The 17,195-nt window shown below is 36.9% G+C and overlaps 1 protein-coding gene across 3 annotated transcripts in view; it reads right to left on the minus strand.

The window, feature by feature from the left end:
- Positions 1 to 1,871: 1,871 nt before the first annotated feature.
- Positions 1,872 to 17,195, minus strand: part of C5H5orf34 (chromosome 5 C5orf34 homolog) — a 33,794-nt gene continuing 18,470 nt past the window's right edge. Inside the window, exons 7-14 of one of the 3 annotated variants that reach the window (XM_047729795.1) lie at positions 16,551 to 16,642; positions 14,951 to 15,020; positions 14,564 to 14,599; positions 13,992 to 14,162; positions 13,500 to 13,594; positions 11,382 to 11,480; positions 6,624 to 6,664; positions 1,872 to 2,448 (exon numbers count right to left, since the gene is read on the minus strand). In XM_047729795.1, coding sequence (XP_047585751.1) covers positions 2,255 to 2,448; positions 6,624 to 6,664; positions 11,382 to 11,480; positions 13,500 to 13,594; positions 13,992 to 14,162; positions 14,564 to 14,599; positions 14,951 to 15,020; positions 16,551 to 16,642 — 798 coding nt within the window. In that variant the 3' untranslated portion in view covers positions 1,872 to 2,254. Of the gene's footprint in view, positions 2,449 to 6,623; positions 6,665 to 11,381; positions 11,481 to 13,499; positions 13,595 to 13,991; positions 14,163 to 14,563; positions 14,600 to 14,950; positions 15,021 to 16,550; positions 16,643 to 17,195 lie in introns of those variants that run through there. The other 2 variants (XM_047729796.1, XR_007127423.1) reach the window with 2 other exon arrangements.

Below are 17,195 nucleotides of genomic sequence, written 5' to 3' on the forward strand. Positions count from 1 at the left end.
CGCCCCCTTGGGGATTTCTTGATAATTATTCTTTGCCACTTTGTTGGCGGACGGTGGGGCTACACTTTATTGCGGTGGCAGTGACAGGGCTGGACCATTTAATCATGACTACTAAACGCACAGGAGTTGGGGAAAAAAAAAACTGCATAACGCCAATTAACCGGCCTCAAAATGCAGCTTCTTAATGGGAGTATGGCCAGGTCCCACCTGCCTTCCTGCCCGATTGAGCACCAAGATGTCTAGCTTGGCATTGGCTCTAGGAAGCACGGTGCAAAAGAATAGTTTCTAAAATGTGCATTGCTTTTCTTCTTCCTACCTACAGTTTCTCAAAACAAGGGTGAGAGGGAAAGCAAGGGCAGTAGTGAGATTATATTTTACAGTTGAAAGACAATTTTGTGGGGGCGCCTGGGTGGCTCAGTGGGTTAAGCCGCTGCCTTCGGCTCAGGTCATGATCTCGGGGTCCTGGGATCGAGTCCCGCGTCGGGCTCTCTGCTCAGCAGGGAGCCTGCTTCCTTCCTCTCTCTCTGCCTGCCTCTCTGCCTGCTTGTGATCTCTGTCTGTCAAATAAATAAATAAAATCTTTAAAAAAAAAAAAAAAAAAAGAAAGACAATTTTGTAGTAAAAAGTGAGATATTCAATTCCAAGCACACTCCTAGTCCTCTCAGAACCCTAAAGTATGGCTCAGTTTCTCAGTGATAGAACTTTTCATTGCTTGTCACACCCTTGGTCTTTAGCCAGTGGAAAAGACTCAACTGAGATGGAAAATGATAGACATTTTAACCCACATAGTTTAAAAGCTAATTAAAAAGAATACATTAGGGCGCCTGGGTGGCTCAGTGGGTTAAGCCGCTGCCTTTGGCTCAGGTCATGATCTCAGGGTCCTGGGATCGAGTCCCACATCGGGCTCTCTGCTCAGCAAGAAGCCTGCTTCCCTCTCTCTCTCTGCCTGCCTCTCCGTCTACTTGTGATCTCTCTCTGTCAAATAAATAAATAAAATCTTAAAAAAAAAAAAAAGAATACATTAACCACAATATGGGGTGCTTTTAGTCATGTTAAGGACAGTTTGTCTGTCTGAATGCTGTAACAATTCCGCATTGCCCTTTTAGCAGCATTGTACATGTCTTATACTCTAAGCTTTCTAGAACTATTGAAGAAAACATGGATGGCTTCCTTCAACCAAAACAACAAAATTGTCACAATTTTCTCTGTAGTCACCCTAAAGCCCAAAGGCACTGACTGATTTATACAACACATACTGAATGCTCTGTGTGCCAAACACTATGCATGGTAACAGGCTACAGAATGACTTTATGGAGCTCAAGTTCTAGTGGAGGATCTAGACCACAAAGAAAAATTGGATGGCTTTAGTATGTGCTGTAAAGGTAATAAATAGGGTGATGTAATAGAGACTAAGTAGGGGAGGCCCTTCTGAAGAAATGGTAATTTGTGCTGAAACCTGAAGGTAGCAAGGAGCCCAGAGTGAGAAAGCCAACATGAGAACATTGTGCCCATTCATATCATTGACATTATCACTCCTAATCTATGCTCTGCTTGCTTTGTTCTTTTTCTCCTTGCTTCCTGTTGTTTCTTTCATGTCAAGAAACAGGTCTTTTCTAGAAATCGGAAGTTAATTAGAACATTTCTGCTATATTGGTCTAATCTTGAAGTCCCTTTATTTGTGTGGTTCTGTGTTTTCCCAATAAACAGCACTAGGTTGCAATAAACAGCATTTCTGATGAGCTATTTTAGTTTCACACACTTGTATAGTATAAATTTTTTTCAGATGTTCAAAAGAAATGAAAATATGAGACAATTCAGATAAAATTTAGTCTTTGCTGAAGAGCTCGATTCTTAGCTTGAAGTGATATTGTGTATACATATGTAAAGATCAAATTCTCTTTTGGTAGTTCTGTCGAAATAGTAAATGACCAAATGCACACAATTCTGCATATTTAAAAAAAAAAAAAACCTTGAGGATTAATAGTGAATGTTCCATAAGATAAAACAGCAACTATAATTTTATAAAATGTTCTCATAAATCTGAAATCGGACATTGTTCAAAATTCTAAGAAACAGTTCTTTATTAATAAAGTACATTATAGATATTTTTAAATTTACAAGTTAGGTAACCTCCAAAGTTAAATGTCATTTTTCATATCATCGCAAAGAAGTAATATATATAATTTCTTGGCTTACTAATAATTTTATACTAGTCACTTGAAACAACATCCTTAAGGTATATAATAATTGTTTTTCATCTTTTAGAACTTGATAGAAGACAGTCAATATCCTGAAGGATTTCAGAGGTTTTTTTCAATGCCACTGATACTCTCTTTTCATTAACTTCTTCCAGCAAGGTTTCTGGAGATTTTGATTCATAATGATCAGAAGACTGTTTGTTTTTTTTGTTAGAAATCTGGTTTAGGATACCACTGTTCTCCAGTAGCACTTAAGTTGCTTAGTTAAGGAGTTTTCCTCCACATTTTTCTTTATATAAGTACATTTAATTTCAGAAAGACTGGTCTCCATATTAAAATATTATTTCTCTGTTAGGAAGATTTCTAGGATTCATAATAGATCTGGTACTTCAGAACTTATCAAGATCTATCCCTTAAAGATGAGGAAACTGGTTCATATGTAAGAGAGGAAGAAAGGAAAAAGAGTACATGTATTTGAATGGCGGTTTGGTGATAGGAGAAAAGAACTAAATCTCAACATTTCTTTAAGTGAAGAGTGATATGGGAATAAAAGAATAAAAGAAACAGTGAGGAATATAAATAATCTGTGCCGTGTATTCTTAAAAAATTTTTAAGAGAGGGATGTGGGAGAGGGGCAGAGGGAGAGAGAATCTTAAGCAGACTCCATGCCAGCACAGAGCTTGATACAGGGATCAATCTCATAACCAGGAGATCACGACCTGAGCCGAAATCAAGAGCCAGACGCTTAACTGACTGACCCGCCCCCCACCCCAGCCCCAGCCCAGGCACTGATAGTGGGCATGAAGCCTGCTTAAGATTCTCTCTCCCCCTCTGCCCCTCACCAGCATGAATGAATGAATGAATGATATAGAGTGGAAAGAAACCTGTCCTCTGATGCAGAGCTACTTTATTATTTGAATAGGATTACAGATATATCACAAGATAAAAGAAATTAGATGAATGGGGTAGGAATGTACAGAACAAAAGATTTCATAAGAAAAATGAGTCAAATTATATTCCAACAAATTGGACAACCTAGAAGAAACAGATTCCTAGAAACATACAACCTACCAAGACTGAATCTTAAAATAGAAAATCCGAACAGACCAATCACTAATAAGGAAATTGAATCAGTAATCTAAAACCTCCCAACAAATAAGAACCCAGGACCAGTTGGTTTCACAGGTGAGTTCCAACAAACATTTAATAAGAATTAATACTAATCTTTCTCAAAGTCTTCCAAAAATAGAAGAGGGATATGTCCAAACTCATTTTACAAATCCAACATTACCCTAACAACCAAAACCAGATAAAAACACTACAAGAAAAAATTACAGGGGTGCCTGGCTGACTCAGTCAGAAAAGTATATGATCTTGATCTCAGGGTCATGTATTCAAGCCCCACACTGGGTGTAGAGGTTACTTTAAAAATAATTTTTAAAAAATTACAGGCCAATATCTCTGCTGAATATAGATGCAAAAGTCCTCAACAAAATATTAGCAAATGGAATGCAACAATACCTTAAAATGATCATACACCATGATCAAGTGAGATTTATTCTAGGAATGCAAGGATGGTTCAGCATATGAAAATCAATGTGATACACCGTATTAACAAAATGGATAAAAATTATCTGATTATCTCAATAGATGCAGAAAAGTTCTCAACAAACTGGGTATAGAGGGAACTTACCTCATGATAATAAAGGCCATGTATGACTAGCCCAGAGCTAACATCATACTCAGTGGTAAAAAACTGAAAACTTTTCCTCTAAGATCAGGAATAAGATAAGGATGCCCACTATCGCCACTCTTATTCAACATAACTGTCCTAGCCTGAGCAATTAGGCAAAAACAGAAAGAAAAGGCATCCAAATCAGAAAAGTAAAACTGTTTCTATTTGTAGATGCCATGATAATATATACAAAAGATCCTGAAGACTCCACCAAAAAAACTCTCAGAACTAATAAATTCAGGGGCGCCTGAATGGCTCAGTCAGTTAAGCGTCTGACTCTTGATTTTGGCTCAGGTCATGATCTCAGGGTTGTGAGATCAAGTCTTGTGTTGGGCTTCATGCTGGGTGTGGAGCTTGCTTTAAATTCTCTCTCTCTCAGGGCACCTGGGTGGCTCAGTCCATTAAGCGTCTGCCTTCAGCTCAGGTCATGATCTTGGGATCAAGTCCTGCATTGGGCTTCCTGCTCAGTGGGAAGCCTACTTCTCCCTCTCCACCACTTGTCCTCTCATATTCTCTCTCTCTCAAATAAAATCTTCTAAAATAAAATTCTCTCTCTCTCCCCCTCTTCCTCTCCCCCTCCTCTCTCTCTTAAAAAACAAACAAACAAATAAAAACAAAAAACAAACCAGCCTAATAAATTCAGTAAAGTTTCAGGATATAAAATCAATTTATAAAAATCAATTGTATTTCTATAACTAATAACAAACTATCAAATTAAGAAAACAATCCCATTTATAATTATATCAGAATAAAATACCTAGGAATACATTTAAGCAAGGAGGTGAAAGATCTGTATACTGAAAGACATTTATGATGAAAACTGAAGAAGACACAAATAAATGGACAGGTATTTTGTACTCATGAATTAGAAGAATTAATATTGTAAAAATGTCCATGCTAACCAAAGCAATCTACAAATTCAAAGCAATCCCTATCAAATTCCAACAGCATTTTAAGAAGAAATAGAACAAACAACCCTAAAATTTCTGTGTAACCATAAAAGAACCCAAATAGCCAGAACAACCTTTTTTTTTTTTTTTTAAGATTATTTATTTATTTATTTGACAGACATAGATCACAAGTAGGCAGAGAGGCAGGCAGGGGGCGGGGGTGGGTGAAGCAGGCTCCCTATTGAGCAGAGAGCCTAATGCGGGGCTTGATCCCAGGACCCCAGGGTCATGAGCTGAGCCGAAGGCAGAGGCTTTAACCCACTGAGCCACCCAGGTGCCCCTAGCCAGAACAATCTCAAGAAAAACAAAGGTGGAGGCATCATGCTTCCTGATTTCAAACTATATCATGAAGTTATAGTAATCAAAACAGTATGGCATGGGCATAAAAAAAGATATATAGATCAATGAACCATAATAGAGAGTCTAGAAATAAACCCACGGAGGCACTCGGGTGGCTCAGTCAGTTGAGCATCTGACTCCTGATTTTGGGTGAGGTCATGATCTCTGGGTCGTCGTGAGATCGAGCCCCACACTGGGCTCTGTGCTCAGTATGGAGTTCTACTTGTTCCTCTCCTTCTGCTTCTCTTCCAGCCTGCATGCTCTCTTTCTCTGTCTCTCAATTAAAATCTTAAAAAAAAAAAAAAAAGGAACCCAAGCATACATGGCCAATTAATTTACAACAAAGGAGCCAAGAATATACAATGGGGAAAAGATGGTCTCTTTAATAAGAGAAGTTGGGAAAACTGGATCCCTATCTTCCATCATACACAAAAATCAACTCAAAATGGACTGAAGACTTGAACATATAACCTGAAATCATAAAACCCCTAGAAGAAAACGGGGGGTAAGCTCTTTGACATCTGTCTTGGCAGTGATTTTTTGGTTCTGATACCTAAAGCAAAGGCAACAAAAGCAAAAATAAACAAATGAAACTGCATCAAACTAAAAAGCTTCTGCACATTGAAGGACACCATCAACAAAATGAAAAGACAATGTATGGAATCAGAGAATATATTTGAAATCATATATCTGATAAGAGGTTAATATGCAAAATACATAAAGAGCTCATACAATTAAACAGCAAAAAATTCTGATTAAAAAATGGTCAGAGGGGGCGCCTGGGAGGCTCAGTGGGTTAAAGCCTCTACCTTCGGCTCAGGTCATGATCCCAGGGTCCTGGGATCGAGCCCCACATCGGGCTCTCTGCTTTGAGGGAGCCTGCTTCCTCCTCTCTCTCTGCCTGCCTCTCTGCCTACTTGTGATCTCTGTCTGTCAAATAAATAAATAAAATCTTAAAAAAAAAATGGTCAGAGGAACTAAATGGATATTTTCCCAAAGACCTACAAATTGTCAACAGGTATATGGAAGGGTGCTTATTATCACTAATCATTATGGAAATGCAAATCAAAACCACAGTGAGGTATTACCTTATACTTATTAGAATGGCTATTATCCAAAAGACAATAGATAATAAGCTTTGGTGAGGATATGGAGAAAATATAATTATATAAGTGAAAAAGTCTCCGTAGGAGACCTATCCCTAGTTCATTGCCCTTTGTCCTATTTAAACTCATTCAAAAGTATAAATATTGACATGATGCACCTTCTATAGCTAAGATATATCTTAAATTTTATTCAAGAAAACTTCAGAATATATAATATAAAGCACAGACTCATGAATTAAGCCTAGAATGGAAAGGGAGTAATTATGCAGGACAATAAATTTGGTTTAAAGGATACAGTTAAACTTCTTTATTTTTTCAAGCTCAGAGGCCACAGACCTGTGCAAAAAGAAAAAGTAAGTTCATGATAGTTGTCTGATTCTTTTATAGCTACAATATTTCAAATAATCATACTTGATTTTTTTTTCATAAAGTTTAGAATTGTAGATAGAAGAGCCAGAAGTTAAGAATTCTCTTTATAGGGGCGCCTGGCTGGCTCAGTCAGTGGAGTGTGTGACTCTTGATCTTGGGGTTGTAAGTTCAAGCCCCAAGTTGGGTGTAATTACTTAAAAATAAAATCTTTAAAAAAAAAAAAGAATTCTCTTTATATTGGCTTTATTTAGCAACACATCAACTTGACTCAACCGATAACTTACTTGAGTGCTTTTAATGAAAAAGGAAAATGAATAAAAGTCCCCACCTCGAGGACTTTTAAATCAAGTACTGACATTTGAAGGTAATGGGCATTCTTGCTAAAATTCTTTTTTTTTTTTTTTAAATAACCCATTTTTTCTATTTATCTGAAACACAGTTAAAAAAAAAAAAAGGTACACTTTGGAAATTCAGTGGTACACGGTACACTACCATAACCTGAGGGACATTGCACAGTTAATAAAGAAAGGAAATAAAAAGGGGGAAAAGTTTCCTTGTTTGAAACACTGTATTACCTAATTTTACCTGCTCAAACAGACCATTTGCAAATATTAGGTCAAAAACTGCTAACATCCATAAAAGGTAGCTTTCTCACTAAAATGCAAGAATTTAAAAGACTGCTTTCTAACCAAAGAAAAGACAAAAGCAAACTAGAATGAAATCCCAGATATCACATCAAACAGTAAAATAAATACAATAAGCATAAATAAAATCAGAGCTTTTTGTTTGGGCCTTCATATTCTGTTCTCCCTCTCCCATATGCTGCTGGAGTGCCAGGCCCCATTCCTTTAGAAGTCTGTCCACCCACAGGTTCTGTTGGCTATAACTTTTTAATACTAACCTGACATAACCTCTGGTTTCCTCCTCAAAGTTTAGTCAAACTTTAAAAACCTACTAAAATTAGGAGTGCCTGGGTGCCTCAGTCAGTTAAGCAGCCGACCCTTGATTTCGGCTCAGGTCATGATCTCAGGGTTGGGGGGTTGGAGCCCTGCATCAGGCTCCATGCTCAGTAGGGGGTCTGCTTGTTCCTCTCCCTCCTCCTCTGCCCCCCTCCCACACTTGCACATGTGTACATGGACGTACTCTCTCCCTTCTCTCTCAAATAAATAAATCTAAAAAAAAAAAAAAAAAAAAACCTAGTAAAATCCTATCACTTCTATGAAAGGAGTGCTCCCTCCTTTGAATTCCTATAGCCTTATGTTAACTAATCATATACTGATTTGCAATACCTTCTCTTGAACTCTTTAATTTTCTGATCTTCATACCTAGATTGTCTTTTTCAGGAGGAAAAGATGTTTTTGTTCTTCTGTACTTTGCACATATAATGAGACCTCATTTATATGGAACTCTTCAGAAAGGGATAATTTTGGAGAGCTAAGCTTTTACACAGTTGAATTAAGTGTCAAAACATAGTAAGTCTTTCCTTCCTTCCTTCCTCCCTCCCTTCTTTCCTTCCTTTCTTCCTTTTTCTTTCCTTCCTTTTTTCCCTTTCCTTTCCTCTCTTCTCTTCTTCCTTTCCTTCCTCCCTCCCTCCCTCCCTTCCTCCCTTCCTTTAGAGAAGGAGAGGGTTGGTGGCAGAGGGAGAGCAAGAATCTTAAGCAGGCTCCATGCCTAACATGGAGTCCCACACGGGGCTCGATCTCAGAACCCTAAGATCATAATCTGAGCCAAAATCAAGAGTTAAATACTCAACTGACTGAGCCACCCAGGTGCCCCAAAACACAATAAGTAGTTCTTATTAAATTTATTCTGGAATAGACTACCTACTGTTTTCTTAAACACAATATACTAAACATACTAAACATTCTCTTCTCCTTGATTGGAATGGTTAACATGATGAACATTAACCCTTAAACCATGTTCCACAGAAACAGATATTGGAGCAACTCGTATGGGGCAAAGGATTAAATTTGTACAACTCCAGCAGACTCTTTTATGTGTGTGTTCTTTCTTTTTCCTCATTAAGCTAGAATGAAATATGAGTAGTGGACACAACTAGGAAATACTGTAACTCAACTAGCTCTCTGCAAAATTAATGAGGACTTTAATATCTAAAAGATCTCTCTATTTGAGTCTCTAGAATAGTCTTCACAGTTCACAAAGGGGTATAGAACTTGTCTTCTTACTGGCTTTACTACAGTGGGACACATATACCTCCTTGTCAACTTGCTCTCTTTCCTTGTACTCCAGTCTATGGATGGAGAATGAAAGAGATCTCGTAACACTTTAAGCATCTGTGGTAAAGTCTTGGATATGATTTACTCCAAAGCCTGCTGATTCTTCATCATTGCAAAACACTTTTTTTCCCCCTACATAGGAAATATTTTTCTGGCCATAAGCAAACAATACAAACTACCTTTAATGCTGTTGCTCACATGATGAACCAACTTCTTGTGAACTATCTGCTGTTCAATGTTTTGACTAGCATCCCTTTTAAAAAGTTGAATCAGTAAATTAATAATAGAAGGTGAGTTGGGAAAAAAATACTGAAATGAATTCTGGTAGCTCTTCATTGTGCAATCCGTTCTCTTCCTTCAACCCCCCACTTCCTTGACAAGAAAACAAATCACAGTGGAGATGTCTTGGGCTTTGCAAGGGAAATGGAGCTAGCTACTGTCAGGGGCTGCATCTCCTCTCTCTACTCTTCCTCGGTTCCTCTTTTTTCTGCTGCTCCTCGCTGCTTTCCCCCAGAGCTACTATCACCAGTATGCACTTCCCTCAAGCCCTCGCTTTGCATCTGTCTCAATAGTTATCCTCTTCAAAGCCTTCCTATGAAAAGGCTAGCATCTTGAAACCTTGCCAGCTGAGCAATGATGAAGTGACCAATCTTATAGTCACATACAATTTCCCTTTCATCCCAACTACATTTTTTTGCCAGCTACTTGGGCAACTCTTCTGCCCCCAAATGGGCTGTAGCTGAAGAATGGAAGATCTGGAAAGCTGAATCCTTAGGATACCTAAGTCATTCCAATAACACCTACTGATTTGATTTGTACCTCTTTCTCTAAGTAATTTAGGAAAAGCTGATAAGAATCAGGCTTAATGTTTATATTTTTTTCACCATGCAATGCTAAGACACCTTACAAACTACCTTAAAGCTTCCTAAATTATTCCCGGTATCCCTCTTTTCCAACACAGGCTTCCTCCACTATCCAAAAGTACAGAGTTCCTATGAAAACTATCATACACTGAAATGGCATAAAGTTGAAAAATAATTACCACTAATGTTTATGGACAATTTTTTGATCTTTCCCACACCCAAAAAATAACCTCTCTTAGGCCTTTTTTTGAGACCTGAGGACTCATCTTGCTGATAGATGCACAAAATAAATTGAGAGAAAGCACAGAGGCTTCCAGCCACATTCTAAGCTCTGGCGGCTTGAAGCTGAGAGGCTGAGTGTAGTTCCCAGGAAAGGAGCTCGGAGGTGCCACTCTCCGGCTCGGGGTACAAGCTGCCTCTATAAGAGCTCGCGGCAAAATACTGAATGCTACTTTCACTTTTTGCCTTTTTTCTTAAAACCAAAAATCATTTTTGGATTTCTTTTGGTTAGCAAAAACAGGTACAGACCCCCATCCAAGCACTAATGGGGCCCCACCCTGCTTAGCTTCTGAGATCAGACAAGAACAGGCGTGTTCAGGGTGGTGGGTCCCGAGAAAATCGGGAACAAACTGATGGAGGTCTTTCGTAAAAGCGCAGTGGTGTAATAACACAAACTTTCGAAAAGGGGATACCTGTGTACTCAGATTATCCGCTCAGTGATACTAACCTTCCTAATGACCTTTCTGCCATTCGTTCTACTTACGAACTAGTAATTCCATCAAGTCTGAGCTCCTCTACTGATCACAAGATCCATTCCTATCCATCGAACAGATAGCATCTGCTCCATAAAAACTGTTTTCTTCCTGTCTTCACAGGACAAAACATGTTTTTTACCTCTGCCCTTGTTCCCTCCCTGAAATGACTTAACTTCCCTAAATATTCCTTTGAAGCCCAATCCCCTGCTCACTGAAAGGCACACAAGAGGGACTAAAATACTTTATTTGTTGATTTTCCAATTAATATGGGATAGGTAATTAATACGATAGAAATGATTACAAAATCAACTTTTTCTGAAAGTTTATTATGTAGTCAACATTTTACTTTTCTTAATATTACTAAAATTTAAAAAAAACCCTTTAGGGGCGCCTGAGTGGCTCAGTGGGTTAAAGCCTCTGCCTTTGGCTTGGGTCATGATCCCAGAGTCCTGGGATCGAGCCCCACATCAGGCTCTCTGCTCAGCAGGGAGCCTGCTTCCCTTCCTCTCTCTCTGCCTGCCTCTCTGCCTGCTTGTGATCTCTGTCAAATAAATAAATAAAAACTTAAAAAAAAAAAAAAACCCTTTAAATTTTTCCATAAAGTTTTCAGGATGAATTTATCACATTAAAGGAATCACGCATTTTGATATGAAATTTTCAATGCAATTTTCTGACCTTCAGATAAAATATGGTGAAATGTAATAAATATCTGATTAAAGATAAATTATTTTCAAGCTTAAGCTATCAGGAAGTCTTAGAGTTTACCATTTGATGTTTTTAATTTTTGTGTCTCTCCTACACAGATGAAATTTAAAAGAAATATACATACCAATTTTCTTCAACAAGAGAAGATGAAGGATGTGTGGGCATCTCTCTCTGACTAGTTTGGGTCAGTCTTCTGCACCATGATATAACTGCTGTCACATATCTAGATTGAAAACATTAAAAGAAATATTTGAAAAATGAGCTTGTGTAATATTTATAAAAGCATTTTTTAGAAAGGAAAAATTATTAAGACAACTTGGGGGAAAAGGATAAATTCCCAAGTGGGCAATTTTTTTAATCTTTTTTAAAGGAAATGGAAAAGGCAAGTTTTTTTCATTATTCATCAAGGATAAAATGATTTACTCATAGTCATGATTAATAAAGATGAGATTTAAGAATCAGAACAAAGTGATACTTGGATTTCACTCAAAACTCAAATTTAAATGTCTAAAGTCTCCTTTTAGTTTTACAAAGTAAAATGAGTTTCATTATGTTTTATAATGAAAATGTCTTTACACATTAAGACAAGTGAGCATTTGCTTTCTAAAATTAAAAAAAAATAAAGAAACCCATCAAAAATAAAAAAATAAAATTTAAACCAGAACACACCCATTAGTATATAATTTATACATTATAAATGTATAATTATAATTATATATTTATATATAAATTTTTATAAATTTATTTATATAAATTTATAATTTATAAATTAAATATAAATTATATTTATATAAATATAATTATAACCAGAACACACCCATAAATTTATAATTTATACATTATAAATGTATAATTATATATAACTCAATGAATATACAAAACAAGTATCAATGATCTGAAGTGATGAGCTGAAACAAATAGTAATGTTTGCCAAATACTGTAGTTTTTTAAAAAGATTTCTTTATTTTAGACAGAGAGAGTATATGCTTGGGTGCGCATGCAAGCAGAGGGAGGGGAAGGGCTGAGGGACAGGAAGAGAATCTCAAGCAGACTTGGGGCTTGATCCCACAACCCCAAGATCATGATCTTAGCCAAAATCAAGAGTCAGACGCTTCACCAACTGAGCCACCCAGGGGCCCTAAGACACTAAATTTTTGATGCAAATTATTCAAGCCAGCAATGAATATTGGAGCATTTAAACCAAAATGCAATAAATCCCAATCCCCCTCCTGAAAAATAAATTCGTGAGGTTAAAAAAAGCAATTCTTTTGTGAATATTCTCAAGTAATATCAGTAACATGTTGAGAATGTTCAAGTTGACTGGTTATAACAAATTACATAAACCAAAAGCAAAAAAACATTTCATAAAAAGCTGATTTCAGGGATGCCTGGGTGGCTCAGTTGGTTAAGCCACTGCCTTCGGCTCAGGTCGTGATCCCAGGGTCCTGGGATCGAGTCCCACATTGGGCTCCTTGCTCAGCGGGGAGCCTGCTTCTCTCTCTGCCTCTGCCTGCCACTCTGCCTGCTTGTGTTTTCTCTCTCTGACAAATAAATAAATAAATAAATAAAATCTTTAAAAAAAAAAAAAAGCTGATTTCAGGAATCTTCTCCATCTTAAGCATCAGCAAATTATTTTATTACACTTTATAGAAATATACCCAAGTTTAGTTATTTGTGTAAACCTTACCTCAAATTGGTTAAGAATTAATTAATTGGTAACACAGCTTTCCACAGTCCAATTTCCACAGCAAGTCAGTTATATTGAAAACATTTATTTTGACAAACCACTTGAATACAAATGGAAATGATTAAAGCTGACTTGATTTATTTAGTTATGCTAGATGCCAGTATTATTGTAAATTCTGAAACCTGCTAGAATAACATCATGCACATTATCTACCTGGAAAAACTAAAAATATCTGTAACATTTAAATAATGTTTATATGCTTCCCCTCTAAGAGGAAAAGTTATTATTATCATAAAAATAATTTTTAGGGGCACTTGGGTGGCTCAGTAGGTTAAGCCTCTGCCTTCAGCTCAGTTCATGATCCCAGGATCCTGGGATCGAGCCCCAAGTAGGGCTCTCTGCTCATCAGGGAGCCTGCTTTTCCCTCTTTCTCTCCCTGCCGCTCCCCCTGCTTGTTCTCTCTTATTCTCTCTCTCTCTCTCTGTCAAATAAATAAATAAAATCTTTTTAAAAAAGGGGGGGGTGGGGAGAATTTTTAAAACTGCTTTTCAGTACCTTTTATATGGTCCAGGATGTTCAATCTGAATTAACTGATCTTGTCCATCAGGAAAAGTTAACCTACCCCAACCTAAGTTGAGACCTTGATCTACCTTAAGAAGCAAGGAGGAAAGGTAAGTTTTATAATTTCAAAACTGAAACAAACATAAAATGTAACAAAAGCCTCTCTAATTTTTCAATTTAAAAAATAATAAGTAGATGAATCATTAAAGGTTTAATTAATTTAAAATTTATCTTTTACAAGGATTATGGTATTATTTAACCACTCCTCTATACCAGTCCTTCTCTATATAATCAGTTACCTTTATAACAATGATTATTTGTCAACCTTTCTGGTTTTTGCTAGGAAATCCAATGAGATCACTAAAACTTTTTAATGCATTTTACACTTCAAAAAATAAATTGAAATAGTATGGTACTTTATTTTCTTTGTTCTATTTCCACAGATTAAAAAAATGAAAAATAGATTTCAGTCTGAAATATAATCACCTGACTCTTTTCCATAAAAGAGCTGAAATTCCAATTTAGGGTTAGAGTAATGCCATCTAAAAAGAGAGCATGTACTTTGTCATCAGAGTATGCAAGAAATCTTCCCACACTGGGTATGAATGATTCTCTCAAAAGCAAAGGCAGTATATTGTTATCCTTTATCCCAGGTACCTAAAACCAAGTTAATAAAAATAGCAGGAAAGAGAGTTATCCATTATTGACTTAAATAATTACAAAATTTTGAAGCAACTTTATTCAGAAGTTGGATACTGTAGAATTCTTACATATATTTTGACTTTTCCAGAAGTGGATACCCAAATTAGTCTATGACAAGCAGTTTAAGTTCTAATATCTTTGGAAAGTCACGGTTCTGCTGAATTTTACGTAGAACACAGAAAAACATTAGGAACTACAGCAACATATAGGTTTGTAACTAAATTAGTACAGATACAGAAATCAAAGTCTGAGAATCATTTCCTTTAAGTCAATGTTAAAGAATTTACTTTTACAGTTATGGAAATACAATAGAATACTGTAATATCATAGTTTAAGATAACTACGTTTCCACATACTTCAAATCCAATCAATTCCCCTGCCCTCTTTCTCCACTAAGAAAAAAGAAACACAAATTACAGACAAAGTGTAACATAAAAGCTGGACTTTGCAGAGTTTTCCTAGTAAGTGGATATTTTTCTTAATAAAACAATATTAATGTTACAAAGAATTTCTCACTTGACTTAGATGAAAGTAACTTGAACTTAGAGGTATGTATGCAAACAATAAAACAATTTAAAAATCTTGCTTTTAAAATAATTTTAAGGGGCCCCTGGCTGCCTCAGTCAGTGGAGCATGTGACCTCTTGATCTCAGGATTGTGAGTTCAGGCCCTAAACTGAGTATAGAGATTACTTAAAAATAAAAATCTTTAAAAGAGTAATAAGAATAATAATTTTAAGATACCATTTTCCAGCAGCATATACGATAATTATGGCTTAAAGAAAGCCTTGTCTTGGTACAATGTTGAAGAATTCTGTGAACATGAAAAACAGTACTTAAACATTTGCAAATAATGGCATTTTCCAATTCTAGCAATGCATTCTCACTACTCTACAACATGTTAGGCAAGTAAATTTCCATTTCCACTAAATTTCATTTCCACTAAAATATGTTGAGAACACTTTTCTTCCAGAAATCCTCTATTCCCCTGGAAGGGGGTTGCTTTCTTTTGTGTTAATCTTACATAGTTAAGGTTACTCCTCTGATTTTTTTTTTTTTTAAGATTTTATTTATTTATTTGACAGAGATCACAAGTAGGCAGAGAGGCAGGCAAAGAGAGAGGAGGTAGCAGGCTCCCTGCTGAGCAGAGAGCCCGATGCGGGGCTCGATCCCAGGACCCTGGGATCATGACCTGAGCCGAAGGCAGAGGCTTTAACCCACTGAGCCACCCAGGTGCCCCGTTCCTTTGATTTTTTTTTTAGCAATGAAATGACTCCAAATGGAGAGAATTTTCAGGTGCTCCTTTCTATTGTCTCAGAGTGCTAGGGAGGTGGATCAACTGTCTGTGGGAAATCAAATTACCAATCTTGCTCTTTCAAATCTAGCTTGCAAGTTGCTTAGACATTTGTAAAAATAAATAATTTAGGGGCGCCTGGGTGGCTCAGTGGGTTAAGCCGCTGCCTTCGGCTCAGGTCATGATCTCAGGGTCCTGGGATGGAGTCCCGCATCGGGCTCTCTGCTCAGCAAGAAGCCTGCTTCCCTCTCTCTCTCTGCCTGCCTCTCTGTCTACTTGTGATCTCTCTCTGTCAAATAAATAAATAAAATCTTTAAAAATAAATAAATAAATAAATAAATAAATAAATAAATAAATAAATAATTTAGCGGCGCCTGGGTGGCTCAGTGGGTTAAAGCCTCTGCCTTTGGCTCAGGTCATGATCCCAGGGTCCTGGGATCCAGCCCCGCAGCATCGGGCTCTCTGCTCAGTGGGGAACCTGCTTCCTCCTCTCCCTCTCTCTCTGCCTACCTCTCTGCCTACTTGTGATTTCCGTCTGTCAAATAAATAAATAAAATCTTAAAAAAAAAAATTTAATCCAACAATATACTTTCATGGTTCTGATTGCCACAGATTAGTTAGTAGAATTTTAAAAACATATGAGCCAAAGTACCAAACTACACTTCATTTTCAGAATCTCTATTACTCTGAAGATAAAAAAGCATGAAAATGTAAAAGGCATCATGAAATCCTCAGCTGATTCCAAGGCACAATGACGATCCACTCACTGTACTCACCCAGAGAAAAAAAGGCACTCATTTCCTACCACCACTTGTTTGCCATATTTGGATGATTCTCCATATTTAATTTTAAATTTCAAAGCCAGAAGAACTGTTATAATGATGTGATTACCTTATTTTATAAATGAAGAGACCAGAAAAACTGACCGATTTCACCAAAACACTTACTTCCACTGTATCTACAAATTCTTAATCTAACCCTAACCACCAGAAAATGTATCAGGATTCTCAAACACAAAACACATGAGTCAGCTGAATGTGAAGAACTTACCTGGTTGCCTGTTTAATGAGAGAACACACAGAGAACAGACTTCCTGGTCTATCAGGAGGAAGGTTATTTACTGAATAAGTCTTCTCTTCTCTCTGAAAATTAATTTAAAATGAAATAGCTCAATAATAAATCCTGGCCATCATTTTTTTTTTCAGTTTTGTATTTATATTACGACAAGGCAAGCAGTTATTTTAACTTCATCAAAAGCCCTTAAAAGGTATATATATATATATATTTTTTTTTAAAGATTTTATTTATTTATTTGTCATAGAGAGAGAAGCGAGAGTGAGCACAGGCAGACAGAGGCAGAGGGAGAAGCAGACTCCCTGCCAAGCAAGGAGCCCGATGTGGGACTTGATCCCAGGACGCCGGGATCATGACCTGAGCTGAAGGCAGCTGCCCAACCAACTGAGCCACCCAGGCGTCCCTAAAAGGTATATTTTTAAAGGTATTTTATGCTCTTTCTTTTTTCCCATTTTTTAAAGTCTAGCTTTCATCCTGGAGAGTTACAAAAGTTGCATTCTAATGCCCTATAATTTACTGCACACTTTAAATTTTGGCTGTACTTAATATGGCAACCACATTAATTTTCCTACACATTAGCAGAAAACTTATCATATAAGCTCCCCCCTTTACCCCTCAGAC

This window comes from Lutra lutra, chromosome 5, assembly GCF_902655055.1.
Source record: "Lutra lutra chromosome 5, mLutLut1.2, whole genome shotgun sequence".
Taxonomy (NCBI): Eukaryota; Metazoa; Chordata; class Mammalia; order Carnivora; family Mustelidae; genus Lutra; species Lutra lutra.